This window comes from Geotrypetes seraphini, chromosome 3 (genome assembly GCF_902459505.1).
Source record: "Geotrypetes seraphini chromosome 3, aGeoSer1.1, whole genome shotgun sequence".
NCBI lineage: Eukaryota > Metazoa > Chordata > Amphibia > Gymnophiona > Dermophiidae > Geotrypetes > Geotrypetes seraphini.
This window is the reverse complement of record NC_047086.1, coordinates 142,148,944-142,161,895: the sequence shown is the minus strand read 5'-3', so window position 1 is coordinate 142,161,895 and position 12,952 is coordinate 142,148,944. Positions and strand designations below refer to the sequence as shown.

The window sequence follows — 12,952 nt, the reverse complement described above, 5'->3', positions numbered from 1 at the left end:
CCCACCAGCTGAGAGGTGGTGCGGGGGGGAAGCAGATAAGCAGGTTGCTATGAGAAGCACCTGACAAATTTTCATTGTTCAGGTTTTTAATTTGTCTTTGAAATGGCTGCTGAAATACCGTGTTTCCCCGAAAATAAGACTTAGTGCGGTTTTTTTTGGCCCCAAATTAATATAAAAAAGTGTCTTGTTTTCCAGGAAACACGGTAGCACTGTTAGATGAGACTGCATCACAAAAGGCTCCACTTACCGCATACTATAGAGCTGTACCAAGATGTGCACCTCATCAGCTCCAGCACACTTTGCTTTTCTGTACAGTATGTGTTTTACAACACTGTGTATGCAGCTGACTTACAAGTGAATATGTTACCCAATACAGGTATACTAGAAGTTTGTATTCTTTATTTCTCTTCCTTCCCATCCCCTCCTACCATCTTCTTCTCACTCTATCTTCACTTACAATTACTTCTTTGAAATCCTCCTCCCCTTTCTCTCCTTAGATTCCTTCCCCCTCCTCCACACCTCGTTTTCTCCCTCTTTCAGACTTCTCACTTTCGTCCTCCCACTTATACATTTACTTTCTCTTCCTCTTCTTTCACACTTTTCTATTTCTAGTGTTCTTCCTCTGATATGATTTGCTCCCCCATTGCATTAGTGTAGTGTTTCCCAAGTTGGTCTGGGAGTACCACCTCGCAAGTCAAGTTTTTAGGATATCCACCATGAACATGCATGAGAGATGGATGCAGTGTATGTAAATCAACCTCATGAATATTCATTGTGGGCATACTGAAAATCTGACTGGGAAACACTGCATTAGTGGCATTAGTGGCAGCCAGGATGCAGCCAACAGTAAGAGGTGTGCCCTGATTCCTGCAGCTGCTCCTTTCTGTCCTTTTTTTGTGCTCTCTCTCAATAGATAAGTGTGCATGGGCAAAAGAAGACCACCTGCATAGAGCAGAAGGGTACACTGGGTTCCCATGCTTCTGCTGAGGAAGAAGAGCTGATTATTTCTTGTTAGCCTGGGAGAGTCCCTCTGCCCACAGCTGCATCTTCCCCTCTTCCCCTCCCCACATGGTTGGGGTTGGAAAACTACTCACTAAGAAATAGTTTAGATTAACATGTGACAGCCTTATTTTTAAAACAGTTACTCACTGCCGAAGGAGAAACAGGTAGTTTTTTTCAAGTTCAGTGTTTGTGTCTTGCTTCGGAATGGTGTATAAGCTTTAGTGCGTATATGTGATTGTTACCTGATAATAGTGTGCATGCCTCGGACTTGAGGGGTACTCTCCAAAACACTCAAAGTCTTTGGTAATGGCTGTCCTTGATGGGCAGAAGCCAGAGCAGCTCTACAGATAACAAAAGGCATGTCAGCATAAACAGTATGGAAAGTACATCAAAAGCACACATATTCAGGTGCACTCAGAGAACACAAATGTACGTGCATTCACGTGAACGCACACGTGAATATACATGCATGTACACTAGGACATCATATGTGCACACATCTGTGCATGTACACATGGATGCAAATATTTATTGTGAATGCACATGTATACCCACTTGTGACATGTGCACCATACTTCTCTCAGCTATTCAAAATTACTCCAGTTTGTTTGTTCTGCATGCAAGTTATTAGTGTTTCCTCTCCCACCCTTTCCCCAATACTAAAATGTGGCCAACAGCCAACTGCAATGGTTTTTTATTTGAGTACAGAAGATACTAGGGATTTGAGAATAAGGAAGGAAGGAGACTGACTGGGCTTCTTAAACTTCCTGGGTCATTACTGTTCAAGAACCAAGAGAAGAGGCTGGATGACTCTTCTAAATGCATCCCTAACCCTTCTTATGGCTACTGCCAGTACATTTCAGGAAAAATGGTTATGAATTAATTATACATCTCATCATTATTCATTGCACAGCAAGAGACTCATAAATATCAGTTGATCATGTGGCCTCCGAGACAAGACTGTTCTTTCCTGAATTCATGCCATCACTGTACAGAACACATCCCAACCATCAGATTAATGTTTACCATACAGTGAGTCAGATTCTATTAAACAGTAAAATGAGCAACTTTTCTTTTTGAAATGGGATGCTTGGTTCAGTCTTGGTCTAAAAAGATTTTTGTCTGCTATGGGTTATACAAGATATTATGCCCACCCTGCTTCTTCATTTTAGGGTGCAGACCTTACTTTTGACCTGAACCAAAAAGGTCAAAAACTAATCAGGTATGCCTCACCCAGCCCAATAAAGGTTTCCCTCTTTAAGCAAGCATGAAGTCAGAAAGAAAAAGAAAATGCTATGAAGCTGCAACAAGCAGCCTGTCCAACATTTCCAGGATTTTCAGGGGGCTCTTAAATAATGGGGCTAGTAGAGTTTCAAGAATGAGGATTTTTGATATACGAGGGGGGGAGCTGCTAAAAAGTTCTCAGCCCAACCAACTTCCTAAATTCTGAGAGTTATTTGCCACTGCAGCTGAAAAGAGTTATTTTATTTTGCAAAGTGCCAATTTGCAGAATTGTAATGCTATATTTTGACATCGTTTGAGATCATTGATTGAGCCATGTCAACGAAAAGTGTGAAATTTTCAAGTGTGGAACTCCGAGCCGTCATGAAGTTCCTATTTCTACAGAAGAAAACTTCAAAGGAAATCCATGAACATATGATACAAACTGAGTGACAAATGTCCATCATACTCCACAGTGGGGAAGTGATGTGCAAGCTTTCAGCGTGGAGATTTCGAGACTGAAGATGCAGCAAGGTCTGGGTGCCTCAAATGATGTCAACTCCTGAAATTGTTGGCTATGTCCATGACCTGAATTTTGGCAAATCGGTAAATATTCACTAAAATAATTGCCAAGACACCACAGATATCCAGAAAACGTGTTGGGTGTGTAATCCATGAGCAGCTGGGTATGCAGAAGCTGTCCATGAAGTGGGTGCCCAAATGTTTGAATGCTGATGAGAAATTATGTTGAGTGGACACTTCCAAGTTGATTTTGAAGCATTTTCAGTGAGCTGGTGCCAGCCTTTTGGAATAACTAGTTACTGTTGATGAAACATGGTTACACCACAATGATCCTGAGATAAAACAACAGTCCATGCAATGGCAGCACTCCAAGGCCAAGAAAATTCAAAACCCAAAAGTTAGCAGGAAAGGTCATGGCCACAGTGTTTTGGGATCAGGAAGGTGTTATAATGACTATCTTCCAAGAGGTCAAGCAATTAATGCAGAATACTACTGTAACTTGCTGTGTCGAATAATGGAGACATTTAAAAAAAGGAAAGGGAAATTGTGGAAAGGAGTTCTCTTTTTGCAAGCAATGAACCTAAACACAAAGCTAGCAAAACGGTGGATGTTTCGACGCATTTGGGGTTTCAGTGCATAGACCATCCACCCTATTCACTAGATCTTGCTCCATCTGACTATTTTCTGTTTCCAAACCTCAAAAAAGAGTTTGAAAGGGTGACAATGTTTGAGTGATTTGGAGGTGATTGCAGTAGACCAGACATCAAAGTATTTTTTGGAAAGGTTACAAAACTTCGGACAAAATGTGCCAAGTGTGTTGAACTTAGGAGTGAATATGTGGAATAACTTGTATGTTTCATGGCTCCACATCATTCCCTTCTTGGTTGGGCTGAGGATTTTTCAGCACTCCATTGTAAGAGGCTGCCTGAGAACAAACGATACGAAATGTGGCATGATCAACCCATAATTACCATAATTCATTTGAAAAAAATATATAAATCAGGTTATGTTTGGTTATAGGGGAGCACTGATTATCTTTCTGTATTATACTGGGAAAGGGAACAGAGAAATAAACAGCACCCTGGAGATCCTCATGGATCAACTTATTCTGATTCCACTTCTGTTGCGCATGCATACAGGGACAATGACCTAGTGACATTCCACCAGTTTTCAAGCCTCTCAACATGCACATAGTAACACAGTAAATCAGGGGTAGGGAACTCCGGTCCTCGAGAGCCGTATTCCAGTCTGGTTTTCAGAATTTCCCCAATGAATATGCATGAGATCTATTTACATGCACTGTTTTCAATGCATATTCATTGGGGAAATCCTGAAAACCCAACTGGAATACGGCTCTCGAGGACTGGAGTTCCCTACCCCTGCAGTAAATGAATCACTCTAGTCTGCTATGTCCAACCTGTAAGCCTGAAGCTGGAAGCAGCAACCTGAAGTGAAGCATGTCCACGTTGAGGCATATGAACTGGTGAACAGTCACTGGTTCATTGTCCTTGTATTCATGATCAGCAGTGAGCAGCCTCAGGCAGAAGGGCATTCCGAATGCAGAACTGTCTCTAAATGGAAACATGTCCTGTGCACTGTGGTTCCTAGTGCTCCCACCCCCACCCATTATATCATGTTGAAGCAAGGGAGGCAAGAGACGGGGTGCAATTTTTGTACCCTCTGTGGCCACATATACCTCACTATGGCCTTGTCATGAGACTTCTTTGTGTTGATAACACTTCAGAGCCCTGAAGAAATGATCAGCAGATCATGATACGCTGGCCACTGTCGGCTTTTATTGACTCAAAAGAGAAAGTAGCAGTCACGGCAGTGAAAGATAAGTGCTGCTCGTTGTTTTTGTATTGTTCTTTCAAGCATAACCTAGGGGGGTTTTCACCAGTGATAGAAAGTTGAAAGGGAGCTAATGAATTACTTAAGCTCCTTTTCTTAGTCTCAAAGCAATGTTTGCTTTGCAGCATCTGAGTTATATTTAGTTATAAAGGTTTGAAGTTAGTTTGCAGTTAAATGCTCATGAAGGGTTAAGGTATTGAGCATTTTCTACCAGTGTACATTCAAACTGGAAATATTGTTTTGTTTTTTTGTGCTTGTCATGAAATCTCCATACTGTTGCCACCTATCTTTTATTCTCTGGAGTATTTCATAAGCCCCAGAACCCTATAAGGATATAGTTCAGCCAAGGTTAAGTGGTCTACTAGTGAATAAAGTAACCTTGTTTAAAAAAATTTGTGCTTTTACTTTCTTTATCAGTGATATTCACGGTTTTTTTTAAAAATTCAATTTACAGGTCACAAAATTTTTTTCTCAGTTACTGCACAAAAACAATAGAATAAAAAGCACAAAGCCATCATCAGAAAATAAGAGTTGTTTCCAACAATATGACTCCCTTTCTGACATTAGCTCTTTATTTTCAATCTGAGGTGATTAAAGAAAGGAAAAGAAGAAATTGCATCTCACCTGCTAATTTACTTTTCTTTAGTCTCTCTAGACTGATGGGTTATGCTCTCCTACCAGCAGGTGGAGTTTGAGAGCACCTGAATTCTGAGTGAACCTATAACTGCCTTGTGCAGTCCTGAGAGAGAATTTCCATAACAAAGCAGCATACTGGAATACCTGAGCTCTCCTTGAACACTCTGCACTCCTATTGCACTTCTTGTAAGAACAGGGCTTGAGTTGGCTTTTTTGAAAAAAAAATAGTTTGGTGTTGCCCTATGAAACCAACCAAATTATCTTGCAGTACTTATGCCTGTAAACACGGGAGTAATAATAATTAAAAAAAAAAAACCCCGTCTAAAAAGTATCCTAAGTGGCTACTTGGACGATCAAAAAGCCTGATCGTCCAAGTACCCATAACCAAAGCTGGTTTTTAGACGTATCTAAAAACAGCTTAGGCCTTTCCCCTGCCTCTAAACGCACAGAGAGAAAAGAGGTGTGTTTAGAGGAGGGGAAAGGGCGGGCAGTGGGCAGGAGGTGGGCCGACCTACACCTAGGCGTACAACAGGTATAACCAATACAGTTTAGTTGGCACTTAGACCTTTTTCACTTAGACAAAATAAAACCAGGTCTAAGTGCCGAAAAACGGGCCGCTGAGCTGATGGCCGTTGGCGCCATCAGTTCAGCGGCCCAGCAACCTAAGCATCGCGGCAGGAGAGATGCCTCATTTCCCCTACCGCGATGCCATCACTCTTCTACCCGAACTGCCGCAGGGGAGATGAGGCATCTCTCCTGCCGCGATGCATCACTCCCCCCCCCACACACAACATCGGGGCAAGAGGGAGCTCAAGCCCTCTTGCCCCAGCCAACCGCGGCACCCCCGACATATCGGTGTAAGAGGGAGCCCAAGCCCTCTTGCCCCCCCCAACTCCCCGACTCCATCGGGGCAAGAGGGAGCCCAAGCCCTCTTGCCCCGCCGATCCTGCCCCCCCCCTTGATTCGTTCAGGCCAGGAGGGAGCCCAAGCCCTCCTGGCCCAGCCGATCCTGCCCTCCGACTCGTTCGGGCCAGGAGGGAGCCCAAGCCCTCCTGGCCCAGCCGATCCTCTACCCCCACCCCCCACTACATTACGGGCAGGAGGGATCCCAGGCCCTCCTGCCCTCGAAGAAACCCCCCTCCCCCCAACGTCCGCCTCCCCCAGAACCCCCGATCGGCCCCCCTCCCAGCCGAACCGCGACCTCCTGGCCGACCCCACGACCCCCCCCACTCCCACCCCCCTTCTTCGTACCTTTAGGTAAGTTGGCCGGACAGACGGGTGCCAAACCCGTCCATCCGGTAGGCAGTCCTCCGACGAATGGGGCCGGATTGGCCCAGCCTAACCAAAGCCCCACCTACTGGTGGGGCCTAAGGCGCCTGGGCCGATCAGAATAGGCCCGGGAGCCTTAGGTCCCTCCTGTGGGCGTGGCCTTAGGCACATGATCCAGGTTGGGCCCAGGGTCCAGAGTCTGACGACCGAGATAATCTGCCTGGATATTGTCCACCCCAGCCACGTGAACTGCTGAAAACGCCACAAGGTGGTTTTCCACCCAATGGAAGAGAAGCTGGGCCTCCACGTTCAGAGAGGCTATCCTGGCGATTGATGTAAGTCACAGCTGTTGCACTGTCCAAGAAGACATGCACGGCTCGATTCTGGAGATAACGCTGGAATCAAAGGAGAGCCAGACAAATTGCCCGAAGCTCCAGACGACTGATTGACCATTCCCTCTCAGAGGATAGTAACATAGTGGCATAGTAGATGACGGCAGATAAAGACCCGAATGGTCCATCCAGTCTGCCCAACCTGATTCAATTTAAATTTTTTTAATTTTTTCTTCTTAGCTATTTCTGGGCAAGAATACAAAGCTCTACCCGGTACTGTGCTTGGGTTCCTACTGCCGAAATCTCTGTTAAAACTTATTCCAGCCCATCTACACCCTCCCGGCCATTGAAGCCCTCCTCAGCCCATCCTCCACCAAATGGCCATATACAGACACAGACCAAATGGCCACCCCAGCCCATCCTCCACCAAATGGCTATATACAGACAAAGACCATGCAAGTCTGCCCAGTACTGGCCTTAGTTCAATTTTTAATATTGTTTTCTAATTCTAGATCCTCTGTGTTCATCCCATGCTTCTTTGAACTCAGTCACAGTTTTACTCTCCACCACCCTCTCCATAAAGTAGAATTTCCTAACATTGCCTTTGAATCTACTACCCCTCAACCTCAAATTATGTCCTCTGGTTTTACCATTTTCGTTTTTCTGGAAAAGATTATGTTCTACGTTAATACCCTTCAAGTATCTGAACGTCTGAATCATATCTCCCCTGTCTCTCCTCTAGGGTATACATATTCAGGGCTTCCAGTCTCTACTCATACGTCTTCTGGCGCAAGCCTCCTATCATTTTCGTCGCCCTCCTCATGACCGCTTCAAGTCTTCTTACGTCCTTCGCCAGATACAGTCTCCAAAACTGAACACAATACTCCAAGGATGACCACAAGCCTTGAACTGGACTGTCCAGACAAACAGCACCCCAGCCACAGAGACTGGCATACATCATAAGAATCACTCGGAAATCCGTAGAGGAAGCACCCTGAACAAGAAGAGGGGACACAACCATTGGCTAGACTGCTCCACCAGCAAGGATAGATGGGCATGCAACGGGTCCCACTGGGAGTCCAGCGAGAGATAAGCACATCCTGCAGAGGGCGCAGGTGAGCCCTGGCCCAAGGAACATAGATCATCGTCACTACAGACCCCAAGACCTGAAGATACTGCTAGGCCATCGGGGCCAAAGTGGCCAGAAAGCCCTGAGTAGCTGGTGGAGCTTCACCTGTCGTGCAATAGGCAGGAACACCTTGTTCATACCGGTGTGGAATTGAACCAAGTATTCCAAGTTCTGCGTCGGTTCAAGGTGACACCTTCGGAAGTTGATCACCTGGCCCAGGCGTTGAAGCAGTTGGACAACCTGGCAAACCGCTTGATGCTCCTCGGACTCTGATGGGGCCCTTATCAACCAGTAGTCTAGATATGGGTGGACCAGGACTCCTTGTATCCACATATGAGTCACAGCTACCACCATCACCTTGGTGAAGGTTCTGGGTGCCTTCGCCAGCCTGATGGGCAATGCTACAAACTGGTAATAAAAACATAAGAACATAAGAAGTGCCTCTGCTGGGTCAGACCAGAGGTCCATCGTGCCCAGCAGTCCGCTCGTGCGGCGGCCCAACAGGTCCAGGACCTGTGTAGTAGTCCTTCTATCCCCTTTTCCTTCAGAAAATTGTCCAATCCTTTCTTGAACCCTAATACCGTACTATCACGCCCTCTGGTAGCGCATTCCAGGTGTCCACCACCCGTTGGGTGAAGAAAAACTTCCTAGCATTGGTTTTAAATCTGTCCCCTTTCAATTTTTCCAAATGCCCTCTCGTTCTTGTAGTTTTCAAGAGTTTGAAGAATCTGTCCCTCTCCACTTTCTCTATGCCCCTCATGTGTTCTGGAAAGTTGGGAATATGGAAATAGACCTTCGTCAGTTCCAGAGAAGCTAAGAATTCCCTGGGAGTCACAGAGGCAATCACTGACTGTACCTTTTCCATCCAGAAACAATGAACTCTCAGGGCCGCATTGACTGCTTTCAGGTCCAGGATCGGCCTCCAGTCTTTGAAGCCTTTCTTTGGCACGATAAAGTATATTGAGTATCTGCAGGAGCCCAAGTCATGTTCTGGAAAGGGCTCTATGGCTGCAATGACCAGCAATCTTTGGACCATAGCCTCCATCCAGGCCGCCTTTTCTGACCTCCCTACAGGAGAATCCTGAAAAAACTCTGCAAGGACAATAAAACTTGAGCTTGTAGCCATCTTGAAGAAATTCCAGAACCCAGTGGTGATGGCTTTCCATTCTGCCAGAAAAGCCGAGAGCTGCCCCCCAATCTGCGTAAGAGCAGCTGTTTCTTAGAGGCTGCAGTCAGATGGTTCCCCATTGATGGCTGGCGCCAGGAACCACTGAACCTGTTTGACTGATTAAGAAGAATACTGCCCTGAGGAGCCCCCATAGTACTGACGGAGATTGTCTAAAGGGGCAAAAGCTAGGGTGCCCCAATACCCTAGGGAGTCGGGGCCTATTATCTGGCAAGGACTTAGGTTTACAGTCCTGCACACTAGCCATAAGGTCGTCCAAACCTTTGTCAAACAGCAATTGCCCTCAGAAAGGCAATCTGCTCAGGGTCCTTAGAGGACGAATCACCAGACCACTGACGGATCAACAACATACTACATGCCAAAATAGAAAATGCCACTAACAAACAACGGATCAATTACTAAGTTATCCAACCCACAAAATTGTCATTAATCAAAGAGAAAAGAGGGTTTTAAAGGATAATTTATATAGAATCTACCTTCAATAATTTTTTTAACACATCTGTGTCTGATTTCTTTATAATAATTGATATATTATTTCTGATAACCCACTTTCAATCATGTAAGTAAAAACCCTTTTATGACAACAAATTTATTGAAGTAAATTCTGTATAAATTATCCTTTAAACCCCCCTTTTCTCTTTGATTAATGAAAATAGAAATTGCTGACAGCTTGCCAAACCCTTTAAACATGTTGTACAAGGCATCTGCCAAGAAATCAGAAACATAAGACCATAAGAATTGCCGCTGCTGGGTCAGACTAGTGGTCCATCGTGCCTAGCAGTCCGCTCCCGCAGCGGCCCTTAGGTCAAAGACCAGTGACCTAACTGAGACTAGCCTTATCTGCGTACGTTCTAATTCCAGCAGGAACTTGTCTAACTTTGTCTTGAATCCCTGGAGAGTGTTTTCCCCTATAACAGCCTCCGGAAGAGGATTCTAGTTTTCTACCACTCTTCCTTACGTTTGTACAGAATTTATCCCCTTTTAACTTTAGAGAGTGCCCTCTCGTTCTCTCAACCTTGGAGAGGGTGAACACCTGTCTTTATCTACTAAGTCTATTCCTTTCATTATCTTGAATGTTTCGATCATGTCCCCTCTCAGTGTCCTCTTTTCAAGGGAGAAGAGGCCCAATTTCTCTAATCTCTCACTGTACGGCAACTCCTCCAGCTCCTTAACCATTTTAGTCACTCTTCTCTGGACCCTTTCAAGTAGTACTGTGTCCTTCTTCATGTATGGCAACCAGTGCTGTACGCAGTATTCCAGATGAGGGCGTACCATGGCCCGGTACAGCGGCATGATAACCTTCTCTGATCTGTTCGTGATCCCCTTTTTAATCATTCCTAACATTCTGTTCGCCCTTTTCATCGCTGCCGCGCATTTCACAGACGGCTTCAATGACTTGTCGACCAGTATTCCCAAGTCTTTTTCCTGGGGGTTTCGCCAAATACTGCACCGGACATCCTGTATTCGTGTATAAGATTTTTCTTACCGACATGCATCATCTTACACTTATCCATGTTAAACCTCATTTGCCATGTCGCGGCCCAATTCTCAAGCATGTGTATGTCCTGTTGCAGGTCTTCGAAATCCTCCTGCGTCTTCACTACTCTGAATAACTTCGTATTGTCTGCAAATTTAATCACCTCACTCATCATTCCAATTTCCAGGTCGTTTATAAATATGTTGAAGAGCACGGGTCCAAGCACCGAACCCTGCGGCACTCCACTTGTGACGCTTTTCCAGTCCGAGTATTGTCCATTTACCACCACTCTCTGTTTCCGATCCGCCAGTCACAAAAGGAGCTGCCGCCACCTTCAACCCAACAGCCATCGAGTCAACTAGGCGCTTGAGGACAAAGTCCACTCTGCGGTCCTGAGCATCCTTCAACACTACCCCACCATCACTGGGGAGAGAAGTGTGCTTAGTAACCTGCACCACCTAGGAATTGACTTTGGGGGACGTAAAACAATGGTTAAAGGTGTCTGCCATCGAATAGAGCCTGGATATTGCTCTGGTGCATTTCACGGGACCCTCAGGCACTTCCCAAATGTCAGTAAGCATCTTGACTATGTCCGGATGATCAGGGAAGTTGGCAGACTGCAGTTTTTTGCTATTCATAAGAGAGCATGCTGCAGAAGCAGACTGGTCAACCTCCAACTTGAGGGACCCAGAGATCAAATCAATCAGGTTTGCGAGTTTGAAAAATCTCCGTGCCATGGGATCTTCACCCAGGTCTGAAAAGACCTGACATACCTCTGGGCCTCCTAAGCAGCAGCGGTGGTGGCCAGAAGAGGAAGTGCTCTGAACAGGAAGCTTGCGGCCTGCTCTAATGGGGTCTTCTTTCTGCCAACAACAAAAAGGCTGCTCAGTTCTTCAGTCAAAGATGCGAGCCAGGAAGTGATGGTCTGGACGCTCTGGTCCAGTCCTAGTATCAAGCAAAGCTTCTGTATGTGTTTCCCCTGTGACCAATGATAGGAAGCGTCCTCCAAAGGATAAGGTCCCACAAGGGGCGAGTAATTCTGGTTGCCCTGGACCAGCCAAGACAGCTGTGGTACACAGATCTGGTGCAGAGGGGCTTTAATGTCATCCGGGACTCCTCTCGCAAGGCCCCATTGCCCTGGAGGATCTAAACCACTTTGGTCTTACAGCTTGGCTCTTGAGCACAAAGCCTTAATGCACAAAGGCTATTCAGACTTAGTAATAACCACCCTGCTAAGATCTAACAAGCATTCCACTTTGGCAGCCTATAAGAAGGCTTGGAAGTATTTCCAGAGCTGGTGCAGGACACATACAGATCCGACCAAGGCCCCAATTGCCATGGTCTTAGCCTTTCTTCAGGAAGGGCTCAATAGCCTTGCAGTGGTTTCAATCAGGATACAGATAGCAGGTCTTTCCTGCTTTAGAGAGTAGACCAAACAGCAAACCTTGGCTTCTTATCCAGATTTGACCAGGTTTATAAAGGGAGCATTGCATCTTCTCCCTCCCATGTGCCAGCCTTTTCCATCATGGAATCTTAATCTCATCCTGCAGGCTCGCTCATGGATTTAACTATCAAGACTGTGTTTTAGTGGGCATGTCTTTGGCTAGAAGGGTATCAGAATTGCAGGCTCTCCCTTGCAGGGAACCCTTCAAGATTTCAGAGACTGGTGTCTTGCTTCGAACAGCACCTTGCTTACTGAAGTAAGTTGGACTTTGAAGCTTCAGGAAGGCTGTGAAAACCTTCCTCTTCACAAACCCAGCACCTTAAGGACATGCACCCAGAAATGCCATCAGTCAACATACCTATACCATCTAACTCTCACCAGATGCTGCTTAATGTATATGTTTTATTGTCCTGTCTCGATTATATAGTGGATGTACTTTGTAACCCATTCTGGACTCCTATGGGAGGACGGGCTAAATAATTGAGCGAGCAAATAAATAAATAAATAGTTTCTAGTTTCATATAAACCAGGAATTACATCTCCTGGTATTTTTGCATTCTGAAGCAAAGATTAAAGACAAGATTCTGAAATGCCTGGAAATCAGTAAGGTTCTTTGCTATTTAGAGATGAACTAGTTTTGCCTGTCAGATCATCTCTTCGTGCTCATGGGTGTAACACAATGGGGATGGTCAGCATCAAAGGCATTTCAAGATGGATTTATCTGCCAATTTCTTCGGCCTATATTGGATGCGGAAAACAGTCACCTGTGGGAGTAAAGGTACATTCCACCAGAAGGGGCATTGTCCTGGATGGAGGCTAGAGCTGTCTCACTTGAAGAAATTTGTATGGCAGTCACATGGTCTTGGCTTCACACTTTTACCAA

The 12,952-nt window shown here is 45.4% G+C and overlaps 1 protein-coding gene across 7 annotated transcripts in view; it reads right to left on the bottom strand.

Annotated features, from left to right (window-relative positions):
• LOC117356931 (uridine-cytidine kinase-like 1) overlaps positions 1–12,952 on the bottom strand; it is a 151,269-nt gene that overhangs the window by 37,341 nt on the left and 100,976 nt on the right. For all 7 annotated transcript variants that reach the window (XM_033936889.1, XM_033936890.1, XM_033936891.1 and 4 more), the window contains one exon: positions 1,245–1,343. In XM_033936889.1, coding sequence (XP_033792780.1) covers positions 1,245–1,343 — 99 coding nt within the window. The remainder of the gene's footprint in view (positions 1–1,244; positions 1,344–12,952) is intronic.